Raw genomic sequence first — 20,564 nt, 5'->3', positions numbered from 1 at the left:
ACACACGTGGTGGCATGAAGTCGCTTGCTCCTTGCATGCTGGTGTAGAGCTGTCACCTCTCTCCACAGCACGGGGAGTGAAACCAGCAGCGAGCCCCTGCCAGCACCGCTGCTGCTGCGCGGCCAGCGGGCACCCCACCTGCACGCCCGCCTGGGGAAGCTTCTGGAAGCCTCCAGCTCCCGCTGCCCTCCGCCACAGAGGAGCAGCGGCTCCACGCAGGCCTGCAGGCACAGCCCGAGGGCTGCCGGCAGGCAGGGCTTGGCACGGTGCTGCTCTGCTGCTGGGCTGGCTGTCGCCCTCTCTGGGTGGCTCCATCCCTCAGCTTCACGCTGGGGCCACGGCCTCGGAACCTGCAGGTGCTTGGCGTTCACCTCGGGCCGCCGGGCACATCCGAAGCGTTGGGTGCATCTCGATTTTAACACTTCGGTCTGTGAAACTCCAAGGAGAGCTCCCCGGGATGAGTTTCAGGACCGACAGAGGCCGCAGCTGGGGAGGGCCCCCGGGGCTCAGGTGGCACCTCGGTCTGCAGGGCGACAGCCCCGACTCCTGGCACCGCGCCCAGGGGAGCAGCAGCGCGGAGCGAGCTCCAGCGAGGCGCTTCCCCTCCTCTCGCCCCGAGGAGCTCCCGGCTGCGGCGCTGCGGGAGGACGAGCCTGGGAGGCGGGAATCCTGTCAGCGGCGGGCGAGAGGCGAGCGGCCGCCCCGCGCGCCCCAACGGCCGGCCCCGCGCGCCCCAACCGCCCGCCCGCCCGCGAGCGGGGGGGCCGGAGCCGCCTCCGCCTTCTGCACCCCCGGCTCGGAGCAGGAGGGCAGAGCCCTTTAAGCTCCCACCTGGTGGGTGGGGATTGAGGTCAGGGAGAGCTGGTAAACACTTGGCTCAATCCCATTTGTGAATTAAAACTAAAGCAGGGGTTTAGCAGCCATTCTGCAGGTTTAATGAAGTTTTAACTGATGGAGCCTGCCTTTCATTGACTTGCATGAACTTTCTGGACTGCCCCAGGGTGGGGAAACACGAAGGACATTTGGTCGAAGGCACTGGAGAGGCCTCTGGCCCAGCAGAAGCCACCGCCTCCCGGGGAAGCTCCACCCTGAGCACCCGGGGCTGTGGCTCCCATTCCCAGGTTACAGAGAACAAACTCAGCTGTAGCTACCGGGATAAGTGACCTCATTGGGCTTCCAGGGAAAACCAGGCATTGTTCCTGAAAATATGCAAAGCGTTATTTAAAATTTGTCTGAAACCTCAGCTGTTTCAACCACCTTTTTATAAAAAACAAAGCACTGATTTTTAAAAGCTTGGCAGTTGTGAAAGCAGCGTTTCCCCTGCAAGGTAACCAAAGCTAACAAAGCTCATGGAGCAAAGACTGAGAAGATTCACACAGTTATTTGACAGGCAGAGGAATTGCCTCATTTTGCCTTCTATTTTAATAACAAGCTGCTCTCCTCACGTGCCTGGAGTGGAGAGGCTGATCTCACCAGGAAGCTATTCCTCCACTCAAGCATCTGCCCAGCCAGCCTGGAGCGAGACTGTAACACCAGGCTGGGTTCTTCTATTTTACATGCAGTAAATAAGACCCCAGATGTTGCTGCTCTGCACCTGTACAGCCTCACTTTTGTGGCAGGGCAGGCACTGTTGGGCCTGCCGCTGGAACACAACACAGCAGCTGCTCACTGCCTTCTGCTGCTGCAGCACTTGCCTGCTCCTGACACGCAGCCCTGTCTCAGACACGGCCCCGGTTAATAACAGCCCACGTGCTTTGCACTGAGTTTGCAAGGCCTCAGCACTGAGCTGTGCCAGCCTTGCTTCAGCTGAACATTTGCTGACCTGCCTGCAAGTTTTTAACTTGGCTCAGCTGTAACCACATGTATTTTTTCTTCCAACCAGGTGGTTACAGATGATTTGGTTTTACTTTTGCTTATCCTTGTATGGTGCAAACATAGCTGTGTACAGAGAGCAGCACCAAGTAGCTGTTCTGTGCAGAATAAGATACTTATAACCAAGGTAAGGATGTAGCATGGAGCAATGCAGGCCTGGGGTGACAGCAGAGGCCTTGAGAGGGGGACACAGGAGGCAGTGGGGAGGAGTGTAGACACCGTCTTGTTGCTGGAGACTCCACAGCTATACACAAAGTAACAATTATTTTCCGTTAAAAATAAATACAAAGTTAAATAAAAACACCTTTTTATGGGTATGGAAAACTGAACAATGAACAAGATTCCAGCATATGCAAGATACATCCTATAATGTATATCATGAGGAGTTACAAACCACTGATGAAAGCCATTTGGCAAACACAAAAAAGACCTCAAGTGGATCATGGAGCAAGAAAGATGCAGCCATCATCACCACATTCCTCCCAGAAAAAGACCCCCTGTGCTAGTGACCAGCCTTAGCACCCATACCACCAGCTGAAGCCACCAACCTGAAGATCCCAAGAAGCAGTGTCAGGGGGAACATAAGACCAGGAAAGGGGGAAGAAGCTATTAAGTGTGAGTATAATAGTTTTAACTGTATTGTTATTTTGTATTGTTATTGCAACTCTTTCTGTAGAGAAGTGTTTGGTTTTTTTTTCCTGTAATAATTAGAGCTGGCCTAATAATGATTCTTAGATTACGCTTGAGATTTCAGTTATACTAACAATAAATCCTTGGCTTTATGTTTATTATATACTTCCTTAAACAAGATGTTTAAAGTAATATGCTTGAAGCCTACATTATTGCAGCAGTACTCGAAGCACACAGAGAGCCACAGATGCAGGATGAAGGCCCTTGCATGTGCAGGTGGTTCCAGACCAATTTTCCTGAAGAAAGTACTGCCAAATAATTAAATAAAATTAAATAATAGTAAGAGAATTCTGCAAGACTTAAAAGTTGTAACAGCAATGTACTCTTAAATGTAAATTAGCCTATGAATTTAGGTAAATTATACCAAGAGCTGTCACCTGTTTAAGGGAATGTTATTTACTTATTTTAAAAAGTATTTCTTCCTCGCAGAATAGCTGATTCTTTGTTTAACTTATTTACACATTTCTTTGAAAGAATCTCCATATCCTTTTAAACCAATTCTTCCTGCTTCTACCCTTCTATGGATTCGTATTTATGTCCTGGGCAAACTTGGCACTGTGATGTTAGAAAACATGACCAACACTCATACAATTGTTTAGCCTTCCCAGTGGGGAGGGAAAGAAGTCAAACAGGTTTTTACAAACATTTCTACTAAATGCAGTTAACACCTTTAAAATAAAAGGTATAATTAATTAAATACTTGACATGGTGATGAACTTTCATGGGAACAAGGTTTCAGACATGTGGAATCTATTGCAAATGCTGACTAAAAATACCACTCCTTAATAATTTAGAGAGAGCTGGGCTTACAGCAGAGCAGTATACATTTCTCTGAGCAGCTCCTTAATTTGTGTCACTTCCATAGGCAATTAAGGAGTCCTGTTTAAAGGCTGACTTTCCTAACTATGCTGAAGTCCTCACACATCCTTGGATGGACTCAGAACAAGTGGCATGTGGCAGTGCAGGGGATGAGCTCAGCGTTGCCACTTCAGAGGGCTATGAACTGTTGTTCTCAGCACCCAGACTGCCCTGAGCCCTGAAACCAGCCTTTTGTAGGGTGCGTGGGAGCCTGCCCACAGCTCCAGCTGCCCACTCACCGGTCCCTGTGGCTGCACATTCATCTCACAGCTCCCTTCTTGTCACTCTCGGAAAGCCACAGGGAGAACAGCATTCAAGAAAGTGTTGAGCTCCCCTGAAAAGCACGGGTGATGTGCCAAGCAGAGCAGCAGAAAGGCTGGGTAAGGTTTCTTGCCAGCCTGGTTTCATGTAACTTGAACAGCTCAAGGGGATATATGTATGACAACTGAAGTCATCTCCAGCCATCAGAAGCTGGAACTCTACACCCAGGGTCAAAGAGTGAGCAAAATCTGCTGCCATGGCATGTCTGTCTGTGATATTTGTTTAGGATTTTTGGAAACGCATCTGAGTGTAGGAGATTATTCAAAGTGGGCCCAAACTATTTTTGAAAAGAACACAAATTATTTATGTGGAGGTTGGTAGGCATGTGGAGACTGGGAAAAAGCAGGGAGGTGAAGGGAAATTAGAGCTAGAAGAGAGATAGAAAGGAAATAATGAGTATATGGTGAGCTCTGGAAAATACATACCAAAGGTATAGTAGAAACAAGAACAGATTTCATGGTACCATCCAAGCAGATGCAAAGAAATCCCTTCATAGGAAGGAGAGTGCTTTAGTGGTGGGGGTGGGAACCCTCTCCCTGCCCCATAGGGAGCCAAGGTCTGGCCAGGCTGCCACTCCAGGATTGTCAGACAGGGACACAACTCTTTAAGCTCAGCTAATCCTGAAGCACGGTGGTGTCTGCAGCACTGCCAGGTAACTGAGGAATTAGGTTCCAAGTAAAGCTGCTCCTGTTGCATGCACACACCAGAGAGCAGATGCACTGCAAGAAACTAGCAGCCCAGTAAGGAGTGCAGGGCATGCTGCAAAATTTGAAAGATACCAGAGACCTGCCACTAGTCCCTCATGCGTTGCTGTGAATTTTAGCTGCCTGGTATGCAAAGGCTAGTGCTTAATAGCAGAATGTTTAAAGGGAATAGATCCCAGTGTTGTGAGGCAGCAAGTTTCACGGTTTAATTCTATAATGTTTTAAGATCTACTTCCTTTCGCTTATTTTAAATTCTGTTACCTGGTAATTGCACTGGGCTCCCTCTTGAGAATGAAGGAGCTCTGGGAGAAACAATCATTTCCTGTTTACATTTTCCACATCATATTTGGGGTTTTTTTGTTCCCAGTCATATACCTCCACTCGCTTCTTCTTCAATCTGAAGAATTCTAGGCTGTTTAACCTCTTCTCGCTATTCCATACTGCTGATTATTCAGGATATAAAGCAGAAGAAAGGAAGAGGCTGATTTTTGAATCTGTCTTGATCTTGCTACCTCATAAATCCATGCCACATACAAAACAAGGCAACATCATGGATGCATCCTGTGAGATGAAGATGGCTCTCTATTTCTTCTTTTGTTTGTTGCCAAATAATGGCCCAACATTACAACTGTCTTTCTGCCCTCTGCTGAAATGGAATAGTCTTTTTTTTTTTTTCTTCTGGTGGCAACAGTTAATTTGTAGTCTAACTTGAAGTAGGTATTTTTTTCCTCATATGCATTTCATTGGGCTTTTTATGATGCTGTCATTCATTAAAGTCTCTGCAAGCTCCCTGAATTCAACTTTGCATTTGCCCATCATGGATAACCAAAACCCTGCAGTCCCTCACCCTTCCTACCCACCACCCTCCCGTTGTCAAGTCAAACATGAACTCATGCAGCAGTGCAGCACTCTGCCCGTGTCCCTTGGAAACTCAGCAGTGTCCTCCTTTCCTGAAGGGATGGGATTGCTATTTATGCTCAGCTGTTCTTTTAAGCCCTTGGATTGAAAGTCATCAGTCCAATAAAGGACTTCCCTCTCTGTATCTTAGGGTCTTTAGGAGGCCTTAGAGAATGTTAAGATTTTTAATTTTTTTTTTTTTTAAAGTACACCTTTTTTTTCCACTAGGAGAGTAGTAGTACAGCACTGGTGTGGATTACTTAGAGAGACTGAAACCTCCATCCTAAGAGGTTTTCAAGACTGGGTTAGACAAAGCCCAGTGAACTAGCTTGGTCACCCATCTCACTTTGAGCAAAAGTCTAGGCTACATGATCTCGCAAGTTCCTTTTAACCAACACTTACATGGTTTTATATTGACTGTGTCACACCTGTCTGCTTGCTTCTGAGCTCCTTGGGAGTTCTGAGAGCAATACTTTCTTACAGTTTCTCTTGGTATCGCAGCAGCTGGTTCCCCCAACATTTAGCCAAGTACCTCATCAGCTTCTTCTGCTTTATTACAGTGTCTAACTTCTAGCAATTCATTTTGGAATTAAGTTAAACTTGTTAGCCTGTGGTTAGCAGGATTATTTCTGAAGCTCTTTAGAAAGCTTGTGGTCACAGTCTTTCCTCTAGTTCAAACTGTAAGTGACATGTTACAAACCACAGCCATTTGCTGAGCTGCTTTAGGACCCTTGGTCTACACCACCTGGGCCTGCTAGTCATTGAGAATCAGCTCTGTTCATTCCTATACAGTTTCTATTTGACACTGGCACCACCTTGACACTTGTCCCTCGACCAAGTTTCCAAGAAGTCTATTTTTCAACATGCTCTGTTTTCAAATCCTTTACAAGTAGTGACAAACAGTAAGAGACAAGAGCACTGCATGTCTGCCAGAACACTGGGGGTGGTGTTTCGTAACTATATCCTGTGTTTAAGTAGAAGTGCTGCAAGGAAGCTAAAGACATCTCCATTCATGCACTATCTCTTTCATAAAGTCATCTGTGAACTCCAGCAGGTGCGGCAGCTTTTCTCACATTTCATAATCCATTTAACCCTATGCAAGATACAACTTAACACCTTATTTTCACTTGCCTTTCATAAAACCTCATATTCCCATCTGAATCCCATATTATCATCAATCAGTATGTTGAGATCTCCTTCGAACACTTCTGCAGTCTGACCTGAGTGCAGTACCTGTTGTGCAGCAAGATAAGGAGTTCCCAGCCAGTGTGACTAGGACAGCATAGACCAGTATGATAGCTTCCAAGTAGCAATGAACTCTTCTGCTCCCCCTGTACTGCATCCCCCATGTAAGGTTCCAGATCCTTGCAGAAATGAGGGATTCTGAAGTCAAGTGCACACATATTTACCTCCTTTGCTCATATATGCACAGCAGGGCAGATCTCAAATCTCCCCCACTGCCATGGGGCAAAGCATCACAGAGACAGGACTTCAGACATACTTCAGAAACTCCTGAAGTGCTCCAGAGAGCCACAGAAACTCAGCAAGAGAACTCCTCGAGGCTATTAGCAGCTGCCAGAGAGATGGGAGGAAGCAAAGTCACAACATGCCTCCAACAGTTACTGTATTCCCACAGAGATGAAGGAGTCAGCATGAAACCTGCTAAAGGAATGCCTGTTGCTCTTGAACTCAGCATCTTGAGGAGCTTGTTTTGGCATGCTGTATTCAAAGCCAGGATGTGAGTGTTCCTGGGTCCCCTGGTTCTCTCCTTATGAGAGTAAAAAAAGCAAAAGACCTGTAAACTTCCTTGGTTTTTTGCAGTTTGATGCTTACTTATGATACTGGTTATTGTGAAACATTGAGAGCAAGAGATTATGGGCTTCACGTCTTTCACAACATCTCAAACAATTACACTCTAGTAAATATCTATTCTTATAACTGGATGTCATGAATGCAAGTTCACTTCTGAGCAAACTATCTCCTGTTTTCTACTACTACTGCATGGTACCCTGCATACCAATCAGTGCGGGTCCTTTCTGGAGTGTAAAAATTGAGAGTTTCTGACTTCATGTCTGCTTAGTATTTCTGTGAAACTGGCACTGGAAAGCTGGGCCATAAATCAAGTGTCCATGAAACAGCCAGGACACCTTAGACTGACAGAAGCAAACTTCAGCATCCTGAAACAGCAGCCATTTTAAGAGTATCAGTGTATATAGAACAAAAAGAGTAAAAATTTCTTCCTGGTGCTGAAGAACAACTCTCAGGTATTTTTGGCAAACAAGGATCTTTCTCTTGAAAAATCTTATTTTGGTGGTGATACGGAAAAGAGGTGGGGGAAGAGGTAAAGGGGATGATGGAAAGAGATTTCCTAGCTGTGTACAACAGTTTTCAATAGCATTCTATAGAAGAGCACAAAGCAGCTTCCACGAAAAGCACCTGGCAGCCCAGAGCCACTGTGGTTCTGGAGCCTGCCATCACATTTGCAGATGTTACACTGTGTATTACCAAGCTTTAAGCAGAAAACTCACCTTAGCTGTATCTTGGTAAGTTCTCAGTGTTGCATCCAAGTTGCTTATGGTGCAGTAGTGTATGCAATCTTCATAGCAACTGTTTGTAGGTTAGCAATATCCTGGGATATAGCAACCAAATCCTAGATGGCATGCAGTACTAAAAGCTCATTTGGGAAGTGAAAGGTACCCACGTGCTAATAGCTAGCCCATTTTGAGCCCCTCAAAGCCCTCAGTGACAACTTGTTCTTAAAAGAAACACCTGACACCTCAACACAGGAAGCACCGTGCAGCCACATGCAAGGCCCAGGTGTTGATCTAGCTTCTGTTATGTCATAACTTGCACAATGAGTCTTCTTCACACTGTCAGACCTCTGTGTGTCTGGTTTCATCTCCAGGGAAAGTGTGTTAACTAAGAGTATTCTGTCTCCACCACTGGTCACAAATGGATGACAAGTTTCAGCACCAACAAACTAACAAGTATTTTCTTTCAGAAATGTCTGAATCTCTAGAATTCTTCATCTCCAGGACATCAACAATTCCACATGCTCCTGAAATAATCTGAAGTTTACTGGTGTTGAGGAAACCTCATCAATTAAGACAATGACTTGGGCTCTGCAGAACAATCATGCTCTTCTAGATATCCTTGTATAACACAGGCCTAAAGTCCTGTTTGAAGGGAAGATGATCTCCACCTCTCTAAGATCACATGTCCTGTTTGGGAAGTCAAGCCACATACTCACAAAGTAAAAGTAGAATCTCACACGTGTAGTTAATGAAATCTGGGTTCAGAGAACACCTTTGGGTCTTTTGGTCGTATCAATTTCCAACATCTTAGTGCAATGATTTTTTTTATAAACCCAAGAGAGAAAGTACATTCCAATGGTGCCATGTGCTCATCCCATCTTGCTGCAATGACGACAGCAGTGTCTCAGCAACCAAGTGGGTTTTGAATTCACGCCCAGGAAGCACACAGCGCAGTTCCAGTATCAGCAAAACATGGTGTTCAGCAGAAACAGCCCCAGGGGGTACCTGCACCTCCACTTGATCTTAAGACTTTTCCTTTGTGAACAGCTTGAACTCCTGGGCAAGTGCAAGAGATGCCCACTTCTAATGACCTCAGCCAAATCCCTATAAATGTGCCAACTTCCTTAGATACACTTGGTGTCACACCCCTGCTCAGTTGATTTGAAGTGCACAGGCTTGGCCACGTGGGCCTCCCCAAGCCAACTTCCTCTAGGTTTTACCTCATGTTGACTTAAGAGGACTTCTGGTCCTGCTGAGAACTAGATGAACCCTCTTGGCTGGAGGTGTCTGCCAGAAAATCATACATAGACAGAACTTTATTAAAAAACATCAGCATAATGTAGGGCAGTCTATGATTAACAGAGTCAGGCTTTGAATTCAGCATTTTGAGAACTGTGTCCAGTGGAAATCCTCAAGAGAAGGGCAGGATTGTGCAAACAGCTGTGGTTGAAGACCCACTTCACTTGGTCCCAGCAAGAAAAGTTGAAAAACCAAAGCACATTCTTAGTGTACTTCATAAGATTTGAAAGAGCTGAAGCTATATTAAGTATCTTAATCAAACAGCACAAACTAGTTCTTCTGAAAACTTCTGAATGCTAATCACAAGTGTCAAATAAAATTAAAGTTGCAGTGTATTTCATATTTGCATAAACCTCTTAACACTGTATGACAACATGAGGATAGCCATGTATTTCTGTCTTATTCTGAGGAACATCAAAATATTGATTTAATTCTCTCAACATAGTTTTTTTTCATTTCTTTACAGTCTTAGACTGGATCTATAATAGACTAGCAAATCATTCCAGAGCACTGGTTTGTACCAGCAATTTTAATTGATGTTCTACAGGAATATATAAACAACACTGGAAGTCCTATATGGTACTCGGTTTTGTCTCACATTTGAAATGATACTTGAAGAACCACTAAAACCTGCACCAAATAAGGGGGGAATTTTATGATTAGTTAGGGTAAAATAGCTACAAATTTCTTCTTGCAAATTCCTCAGCAAGAATCTCATTGTAATCTAAAGTATCACAACTAAAAATGCTGTTTTGCAATATGAAGCTCCATTAAAAAAATGGATGTATGATATGCACAAATGTACTCAGCACACAAATTCAAATCAGATTTTTCTATTATGAAAATTATTTTTTTCTTATTAAAAATTTATTGCCAGATTTTAAAAGGAGGGCAAAGGAGTCAACATTTTTTGAATCACTACTGTTTAATTTAAATGCTCTGTTTCTCCTGCTAAAATATAATTTCATTATAGCACTTGAACTTAGACAAACAAGATAGTGTTTTAATTGGGATGAATGCTAACTTTATATTAAAATTCCTTGTTGAATGAAGACAAAAATTCAAAATGAGCCATCAGAATGACACCAGATGTTACACAGTAGCTTATATAACACATTACTGAACTACTTTTTGAGCCTCAGTAACCTAAATTATCAACCTTTTGAACTTAAAATTCATGCTTCAGAGTAAAGCCGTGACACAGAATTATCTTACTGAAAGCTCTCTTTATGGTTTGTTCCTAAATTCCATTCACACAGAGACTATAAACAGCAGAACAGACAACAACAGAGGCTACATATTTTGTATCTTTTTGCCCCAGAAAAGCTTTCAAAAGCCGCACGTTTGGGATAAGAGGCCAACACCACATCCATAAAAAAACCTCAAGTTTTGGTTTCTATTGACTAAATATCAGTAAACTTGAAGGAGAAAACAACCTGAGTTAGAAACCTGTTGAAAAAAACTAGTTTGGGTCTTTAACAGAAATACTTATTAATTTCTGCAATTAAACAAACTCTTTGGTGCACCTTTGACTCAAATCTTTCTCCTTGTAGAACACTCTTTTCACTGTCTTCATTCCTTTCAGTGGTGAGAATACACTTAATCCTCTCAAGAGGGGGAAGTAACAGATAGAAAGTTATGGGAAAATAGCAACACACACAAACTATTATTATTGCTTACTCACTTAACCAACACTGAACTGTTTTTCTAGGACACAATCACAGGGTCAGCTTTACAGCTGGAAAACACTCTCTTCCCTACTTTTAAAAAAATTGAATGCAGAGACAACTAAATGTTCTGTTGTAGTACAGGAAATTTAATGAATTCCCACACTTAACAGTCTAAGTAACATTCCTGTTATTTTTTCCTTTACTCCAAAGCTAGCACTCTTCTCCATATAATCCAATTCTGCCCTGCTAAAGTTTATCCTACTATTCATATTTATCAAAAAATGAACCCTCCTCTAAATAAATTTGGATCAGCTAAGACAGACAAGAATTTTTAGTCTTAACAGTGGTCATAAAAAGGAAACAGGTACTCCTGTCTAAACTACTCTAGTAATCTAGATATCTATGCATCTCAATAAATTCTTTGGCCTTAACTCCTCTGAGCTGATGAAGTAAGTTCAACATGCAGTACCAAAAGTTGGGGGTTTGGAGACTTAAGAGATAGTTTGGAAAGCAGGAGATAGGTAGGAAAGATAGGAACATGTCCTCCTTTCAAATTTAAGGCAGTCTCTAGCACAGGTCCCTTTTCTCCCAAAGAGGACTGCTTTTTCCAGGGCTCCTGACATTCCCTGTGTCACCAGAGTGCCTGCTGTCACACACAGATGTATCACACCAATCCTGGCAACCTGAGCCTTAACCTATAGCTGCAAATTAAGTTCCATTTTCACAGCCAGAACAAAGATCCTTGTGACACTAGTAAGTCAATCTACCTTTCAGTAAGGGCTTCAAGCAGTTGCATTATTTATAATGGTTTCACTTTTATTTACAGTAAGACTATCTGCAACTACTAATGCTGCAAATGTCTTAATAAATTACAGTTCCTTAGAGAGGGGACTTCTAGGGCAGGTAAAAAAACCCATTATGTATGAATGGCTTCTGTTCCACACAGCTAAAATAATCCTGGAGTGTCCTTTACGCAAGGACGAATTAACACATTACGCAGAGAAGCGGCATCAAGAATTACATTGGCCTGGTTTTCAAAACACTTGGCTGGTGGGATTCAGGGCAAATTCCAATCTCATTATCTTCAAAAACCTAATTAATGAGCCATCCTATAAGGAAGGGCTAGATGCAGAAGAACAGCAGCTACTTAAGTCCTCTATCTTTTGAACTTAAAATACACAATTCTGTTTTCCTTGCCATTTACACAAGGAACTTATCACAGTAATGAAAGAAAGCTGTACTGGAAAAGCCACATGGGCTTGCTTGGTAATAGACCTAGCTAATGAAGTACACTCTGCCTTCTGCTTACTCTAAGGGGGAATTAGTGATGTTCAGAGAAGAAAAATGAGAGAAGACAGAATACTCGCTAATGCGTGTGACACTAACAATATCTTTATCAATTCAGTGAGGTACTTAGGGCCTGAAAGCATGCCTAAAAAACAAGAATTCCTGTTAGAATGCTTGTTACACAAAAAAAGTAAAAAAAAAGTAACACTCTAAAATGGGTATAAAAGAATCCCCAGCACCTTCTTGTCCAGCCAGCAGCAGCCACACAGGGATGATTCAGCACCTTAGCAGAACCACAGCATTCCAGCTGCACGCCTGGCATGGATGCTGGGCTCAGGGGTAAGAAGGAAGCTTGTATACCTTTGTGATCCCTCTCCAATCTTCTGCTCAGAGAGACTCAATCTGCTGACAGCACAAAAACAACTCCATTAAGCCATTTGCAAAATCAACAGCACCACTACCTGCTTTTACATTAAGCTTCTGAAAAATCAGTGTTGTGCAGCCCGTGCCAATCCCTTTGTTGTCATGCCAACCATGCATTTCAAAACAGTCTTGAAAGTGAAATAGCCTATGTGAAAGACTGAATCCCAAATCTTCTATAGAAGCTTCACAATTGTTAATTTGAAAATCCAGATATCCTTCTCAAAGCATCCACACCTCCTAACGCCTCCATTACAGAGCTACCAACTTTCACCAGATGTTATGATTAAAAACCATTTGCTTACATACAACTGTATGTGCCTCCTACAGTGCCACATGCTAGTATCATACTGCTCTAGATGTCAAATGCCAGTAACATCCCTTTACAGCAAAGTTACACTACAGAGGTGACACATCACATTCAACTTGCTTTACAGCTCATGAGCTACTGCATGTTGTACCTGTGCCTTGTTGTATCAACTACAAAAAACTACATGGGGAAAAAAACATCCCGAAATTAAAGCATCATCCATATTAACAGAGAAAAAGAGAAATGGCAATTTTATAATTTTTTACTGAAGAAAGAAGCCATTAGCATCCCCCATGATGTGAAAAAGTAACAAGAACTGCCTCATTTCTCCTGTAGCTCATCAGGATTGTTACACACCCCTTCAGCTGAATAATTAGTAGCAACTTACTTGGAGAAGTCCACAATGCATGAAGAGGTTGAGCACATCATCTCCAGAAAATTTCAAGCCTCAGTTTGACCAATCACAGCCTCAGGTCCAGGCACCAAATTTTGCTGTCCCAACACACCATTGAAAAAAAGGGTCACTACCTTCAGGATGATCCTCTATTTCTTTTTTCTTATTTTTTAACAATTTACCTGACACTGCCTTCTTCTGCTGTCACTCAGAGGAGTGTTTTATGACATGTTAAAAGACAAGATATGTATTGAAAGTAGCAATTTTATTTGAGTTAAAATTATTTACAAAAACCCAAAGACATACTTCATGAAACTGGTACAAACTAGTTTTCCTGCCGTTGGCTTTTGCTCCAAAGATCACAGCTGAGAAATACTGTATAAAATAAAAATAGGATTGGATTCAGAAAAGTACTCTACTGTTCTAATTTCCAATTGAGAGTATTTACACAAATATTTACAATGGAAAAAAAGTTACTTTAAAACTTTAATTTGCAAGTTGGCCTCAAGTACCCTTTAATGCAGAGTTATTTGAGGGTCTAACACACAAAAATGCACTGCAGTTCACAGGGTGATTTCTCCCCCCACCCTCAAAAAAAAATAAATCTGCATTTGTCAGTGCTTGACAATTAAGTTACATTTTCAAAAAACTGTTAAACACTGAGGTAAATAAATTCCCAAACAATTACCAGTGTAACAAAGAAAGGTAGTTGTCCCTGCTTTCCCCCACCATCACATCTGTATTTTCTCTTGCCATCTCTCCACAGAAAACTAGATGATAAATTTGAAATACCATTACAAGCGAAAATCTCTAAAATCAGAAATCTAGATGGACAAGATATTAAATAATTTCCTCCTGTTGTAGATCATTTATATACAGGTTCTCTCTCTCTCGATACCAAGGGTTTGACAAAGGGGAATACAACCTCAAAAACTTTTCTAAGTTACACTGATACACTAAATTTTAGAAGGTGATGAGAGAACACGAAAAAAAGTATGACCAACATAAGATTTTTGCCGCTAATCAGTTACTTCCTTACAGAATTCCCAACAATCTGCATTATCAAAAATAGGAAGACATAGAAGGCAGCCACTGTATGTAAAAAATTTACAGCTGGCACTGATACAAAAGCACGAGTTCTTAAGTTTATACATGGAGATAACACAAGATCTAAAAGCAGGTTAGATTTCCTGTTATTTCCCCCTCAATATACATAGAACTAATATTTTTATGGCTTCAAGTTTTACAAATTCAATGGAATAACATGATGTAACTACCTGTACAGGTATTTTAAAATGTCGATGAAGCAGATCTCAGAACAGTCTGCAAATATTCAAGACCAGCTTAATAAAAATAATTACCAATTCTGTTGGTCTGAATAATGAGTGCAAGAAAAAAATTGTTTAAAAAAGTAATGTATTTTCTGGGATTCTTTGTTTCACTTAAGTCTTCAAACACAATGCTTTGCTGTGAACTAGACCTCAGACTGAACAAAATCTTAGCTATATCAGCAATTTAAGGCTTTGTATTGTATGCATTTAAACTTTGTCATACTACAGAAGAATGAAATAGAAAGATTATGTCAGCTGGAAACATTAATCCCTGTTGGTGTTTTAGCTTCTGTAAAATTCTTCCCCCTAAAACATCCAAATTCTTTGTACTGAGCATTACAAAATACATCTTGAGTGTTTCCTTGAGACAAATTAAAACAGCATTTCAATATTTTTGCTTATTAGAAGTGTAAACTACCCTGGGATTTAGTATCTTTTTTTTTTAATATATTTTTTTCCCTTTAGCTTTTTTTAAACAGGGCACAACATTTTACAGTTACTATGTCTTTTGTGGATAACATACCCTCAAATGGCTTTGTATGTTTATGGGTTTGCATGCTTCTTGGAACTACAAAGTGTTATGGTCTATTGGTTTACAGTACATGGGCCATGACAGTTTTAGAACTGAGAAATAGTTCAACAACCTAATTTCAATCAAAACAGTATAAAAAATAAACTATCCAATCCTCACCTCTTTGGATTCCAACAAATTTTAAATATAGACAGTAGTTAAAATCACAAAAGTATTTAAAAATTTATATTTCATGATTTTGGAATAATCTAGTAATAAAAAAGCAAGAGCAAATTAAACTCAAATAGGAGCGGTGCTGCTGTCCAGAACTTCTTTATTAGAACATTTGTTGGATACCTCAGTAGCTAAGCTGCCTTTGCACCTGGCTGGCATGAAACAGTGGCTCAACAGTAAACAGCAGTTGCACTATCAGCAGCAAGTTTTTCCCCTTGAAACTTGTCACGAACAAAGCAAGAAAAAAAGATAGGGAGGGTAAACCCTGCCAAAAATATTTAAATACTGCACTGCATCATAAACAGCATGGATTCTTTATTTATTTTCCTCAGAACCTTTTTCCCCTCATTTTTGATAGTTGCAGATTGATGTAGTAACTGTCTTTTAGAAAATGCTGAATGCATGGTTAAGAGACCAGGTAGCCTTAAAAATCCGAACACGAATGACACAGATGAATGCTCTTGGTAGATCCTTCAAGGACTTCTTTCATGACTTCTTTTGTCTAAGGGTAGCTCCAGCATTAGAGTGCCTGCAGCGGAAGTTAAGTATCTAGCAGTGTTCCAAGTATTCAATCACCCTAGAGATAGATTTCTGGCCTGTTGTTCCAACAGCACACTGCAAAATGTAACAGAAAGCACAAGTAACAAACAAGCATCTGTAATACCTCCTCACAGTATCTGAGAGCTAGGCTCATTGCAGAAGTTCAGTATTTAGAATTATGTATCAGTAAAAGCAATTACGTTCTGGCACAGGATTCAAAAGTATTTTCCTGACCAGTCACAATCAAATGGTATTAAAGTAGTTTCATTCCATTTACTACCAAAACAATGACAGACAAATGGGTCTTCAGTATTTAAAAACAGAAAATCATACCATGCTCTTTTAAAGACACATGGAAGATACACAAAATATTAACTGAAAACACAATTACAAAAGTATCTATATACATAAATTTAAAGTGTATATATATGTTACTTACAGTAAGATTCATAAAACTGAGAAATTTTTTTAGCATTTCAGTCATTATTGAGAAGTCTCCTTCAGGTAAGTACTCCCTCACAGTAGTCACATTGATCTAAGAAATAAAACAATCTATTTTAATTTGAAAAATATTTTTCTGACATAGAACAATGTTACTCTGCATATGACATGCACTAAGACAAGTATATTCATAGCATTATTAGAACAGCTTTTGCTGTCATCTCTATGATTTAAGTCTCTCTTTGGCAATACTCAGATGTTTAGGATGTTTCTAGGAAACAACAATAGCTAAAATCTTTTTTTGCTGTTGTTGGTTTATGTTTTGTTTGTTACTGTTTTTCATTAAAGATCATTACCACCATCAGATCTCCCCAGGACCTACTAGACCATCAAGAACTTGAAAACCTCACCAGACTACACGCTCCTGACATGGAGAGAATCTCCCTTTATAACTGTTAAGGGCTGAAAATTATTCAGGTTACTGTCAGTGTCACTCCAAATACTGGCATTGTATAGAAGCCAATCAGTTAAAAGGTACAGAACAGCACATTAAGGACCATTTCTGCCATCATGGTACATTTAGACAAGCCTGAAGGCAGGTCTGAACCTCATTTTTATTTGAACATATATTTGACAGGAGAGTTTATCAAGTTCTCAGCTGTTAAGAAATCAACATTTTAAGTTTTAACTTCAGCTTTCTATTATGTATTTGTGTAATCTGTGGCAAACATCTTCAACTAACAAGAGACATACAGTTTCATGTAATTTCAATGGAGGAAAAAATAGAGCAAACTCAAAAAAAATTGAAGTCTGATGTTAACTTCCTTACTGCAACAACCAAAAAATAAAGCAAGCTTTTGTAATTTTAGAACCAGCAAACCAATTGTCCTTTGCCTTTCCAAAGTAAGCTCATTTGTGGGCCAACACTAAAAGCAAAGGGGAGAGAAGCATAAGAGTTTTCAAAAAACATACGGATGTTCAGAAAATGTGTTTTGGATGGAATACCTCTGGCAACCTTCCACAGGACTATACACATCAATATAGCTTCATCAAGGTACTAGCTCATACCGAACCCTAATTTAAGAAACCCATTTCAACACTGCAAATTATTACTTCACTAAAAATAGTATTGGACTTAAGAGAAAGTTATTGACATATTCCCTTACTGGACTCTCTTGGCAGAGACAGCCTAGAAGCAATGCTGTGTAGGAGGCCACAATGCAGTCTTCCATGTGCTTCCCAGCATGCTGAAGAGCTGTAAAGAGAGACAACCAAGTGTATTGTATTCTCTAAGCAGCTGGTATCTTTTGCTGCCTTAAATACCATCTTTCATTACCACTTATCAGATTTATTTTTTTTCTCCTCAAACAAAATGAGCTTTTGGACTGAGACTTCAGAGGCAGGAATGAGACAAACATTGTACTTACTAACTCAGCAGCAAATTATTGACCAGAGAAATGATGCTTATTTGCTTTCAGTTCATTACATTGTATAGTATTTTAGTAATGGCCATTTTCATCTGCAAACTGTATGCTAAACACACTAAAACACAAACCTAAACATTTCTGATGATGATACTTATATATGATACTAGAAGCCAGCAAGGCTTCCACCAAAAGAAGTGTATTGTATTAAAGATAACAGATACAGCATTTTTTGCTAATGACCCAGCAATTTTGTGCAAACCACAACTAGCTGCAGACACCAGCTGATGGAGCTACAAAAAGGAGGAAGGATATAAAGCAGGTTTGGAGAATGTAAAATACCGTACCTACTGTTAAAAGATTAAAACACTATCAGAAGTAATACACTACACCTATTAGAAGATTAGATGAGAAAGACTGATGTTTCTGATCTATTTTCCAGAGACAAACTACCTAACTCAGCTCAGAGACACTGAAATTACTGGAAAAAACTACCAAAGATGCAGCACATCAAGGCAATTACACAGGTTCCTGATGGAGTGAGAATAAATTAGGCATAAAGAAGATGGGGGACAGAAGAAGCACATGTGCAAATAGGGAGGGGAAAGAAAAAAATCCTTAAAAGTAGCACAAAACAATACTGGGTCATGATAACCTGGAAAACAAAATTAAGGCAGGTAACTTTGAAGAACTGTTTCCAAAAATATTCCAAATATTCTTAAACAAAATTCCAAAATATTTATTGAACAGAATGTCCTTAAAAAGCTTGTTTTGTTTTTCAAAAAGGGAAGTACTATTAAGACAGTAAGAAGCATAACTTCTTCCACTGCTCATGCTTCAGTTCTGAACTGCTCCTACTTATGATCTGTAACAGTTTAACCTGGGGGATATGCTGAAGAAATCTCAGCCTAGGAGACTGACTACATGTAGACAGAAAGCAGAGGACAAGGTGGGGATGTATGCAGCTGCAGAGCTCCCTGCCATTTCTGAGCTCATCACAACTAGACAACGTACCTTTATTAAGATCAAGTTCCTCGTCATCTTCCTCCTTCTTATTTTTCTCTTCAGTACCATCTGACTTTTCTGTGGAGACCCACTGGATCTCTCCACTTGTCTCTTGCCATTCTCCACTCTTATCGTGCTGAGCAGTAGGAGCTTCTTTAATCAACTCATCTGTCTGGCTCTCAGCCAGCTGTGCCGCTCGCTCACGCTCAAGGAACAGCTAATGGGGAAAATTTCAGGAGAAATTCTATGACAAACTGAGACCTAAACACATCAAATTGGTATTTGAAAGTTTATTTCCCCTTCAGAATTCACCCCTTAGTACAGCTAGTCTTCAGTACTTTTCCTGAGAACAGCCTTATCTTCTTCCAAGGGAAATATAATTTCCCCCAACACTAGCGCTGGGATCCACAGAACAGGCCTCCCTCCCCAGGACTGAACCAGTCAGCAGGCTCCTCCTGGGCACTGTACTTGATTAATCCTTGTCTTTTGAGACTCAGCATGAAGACTAGAAGTTGCCATACTTTCCTGTCTTTGTTCTCTATACCACTCTGCACTTCCTTTTCATGGCAGCTAATCCCCTCTTTGCTCTCTTTGCTTTTCTTTGATATGTAAAGGGCTAAAAATTGAAAGAGTAATTATAACGACTTATCAAGTATGTGACTGAACCAGCAACCTCATTTTGTGCACTTCTATTTTGTGAATCGTTTCCCAAGCCATACAACTACCAGTTTTAAACACTACTTTGCACAGCTGTATGTTAAGACATTTCATACTATTCTTTTTATTGTTGATTTTTCTCTTTGCCTGCTGCTGGACAGTTATGTCACATAGTTAAACAGAAGAGCTGCTAAAAATGCTCATTAAGTTATCTCAATTGAAATAAAAAGGCTGTAGTTTAAAAAAATTGTAATTCTTTTCGTTTGTACAGTTAAACCCATTTACCCAAATTATTGTTGGATTTCTTTTCTTAGCCAATTGTATCATTGTACAGCCAATACAACATCTAAGAACGCTGTTTCATATCCACATTGACTACATCCTTACTTTAGAGCTCTTATAAAGCACATTTATTTTTAAAGTCACAAACTCACATAAATATAGTAGTTAAAAAAAAATCTATGGAAGCAAAGTATGTAATACAAGAGTAGCTTTCAATTTTTACAGCTGGTTTAAAACAAAAAGAAAGACATTTAGGAGGAAGAAAACTAGAAATAAACTATATAGGAACAAGAGAGCTTTATGGAGCATGACAGCAGCCTTTGGATGTCTGTAATAATCATATCACTGTCTTTTACCAGGAAAGCTGATCTTGTAATGGACAGTACTGAAAAAGTTCAAGTTGTGAGTAGCACCCATCTTCCCCCACTATGCAGCATTACTCAAAATACTAAACAGAAAAACAATTCTGACAAATCTTCTTTTCTGAACTCTCCCTTCCCTTCTGACAGTCCAATAATAAGAAATGGTAACTATTACAGGAAAAAACACACTTACCTGCACTAAAGCCTGAACAGCATCAATCTGTCCCGTTATCTTTAGGCTATCATCTCCTTCTCCCGTACAGAATGAGTCAAAAGAACAGGATGTTTCCATATTGACAAGGCAGTGCCTATTCCGAGCACTGTATTCTACTAGATTGATCAATAGACCCAATCCCTGCAAGAATTCAAGAGTCAAAGAAGATTACACACATTAAGAAAGGATAATTTAGCAAGTAGCATCTATCCAGACAAATGTCATCTTTAGTCCTTGTCCTTCTGAGAATACATAATTTACTAACACACCTTTATGAAACAGTTTGACAGACAGAAGGATCAGGATT

The 20,564-nt window shown here is 40.6% G+C and overlaps 1 protein-coding gene across 4 annotated transcripts in view; it reads right to left on the bottom strand.

The window, feature by feature from the left end:
• Nucleotides 1-13,502: 13,502 nt before the first annotated feature.
• Nucleotides 13,503-20,564, bottom strand: part of WAPL (WAPL cohesin release factor) — a 141,503-nt gene continuing 134,441 nt past the window's right edge. For all 4 annotated transcript variants that reach the window (XM_051617165.1, XM_051617166.1, XM_051617164.1 and 1 more), the window contains 5 exons: nt 20,237-20,398; nt 18,752-18,959; nt 17,480-17,568; nt 16,312-16,407; nt 13,503-15,947 (listed from right to left, as the gene is read on the bottom strand). In XM_051617165.1, coding sequence (XP_051473125.1) covers nt 15,882-15,947; nt 16,312-16,407; nt 17,480-17,568; nt 18,752-18,959; nt 20,237-20,398 — 621 coding nt within the window. In that variant the 3' untranslated portion in view covers nt 13,503-15,881. The remainder of the gene's footprint in view (nt 15,948-16,311; nt 16,408-17,479; nt 17,569-18,751; nt 18,960-20,236; nt 20,399-20,564) is intronic.

The sequence above is a fragment of the Apus apus genome, chromosome 4, assembly GCF_020740795.1.
Source record: "Apus apus isolate bApuApu2 chromosome 4, bApuApu2.pri.cur, whole genome shotgun sequence".
Taxonomy (NCBI): domain Eukaryota; kingdom Metazoa; phylum Chordata; class Aves; order Apodiformes; family Apodidae; genus Apus; species Apus apus.
This window is presented reverse-complemented; position numbering and strand designations above follow the sequence as displayed.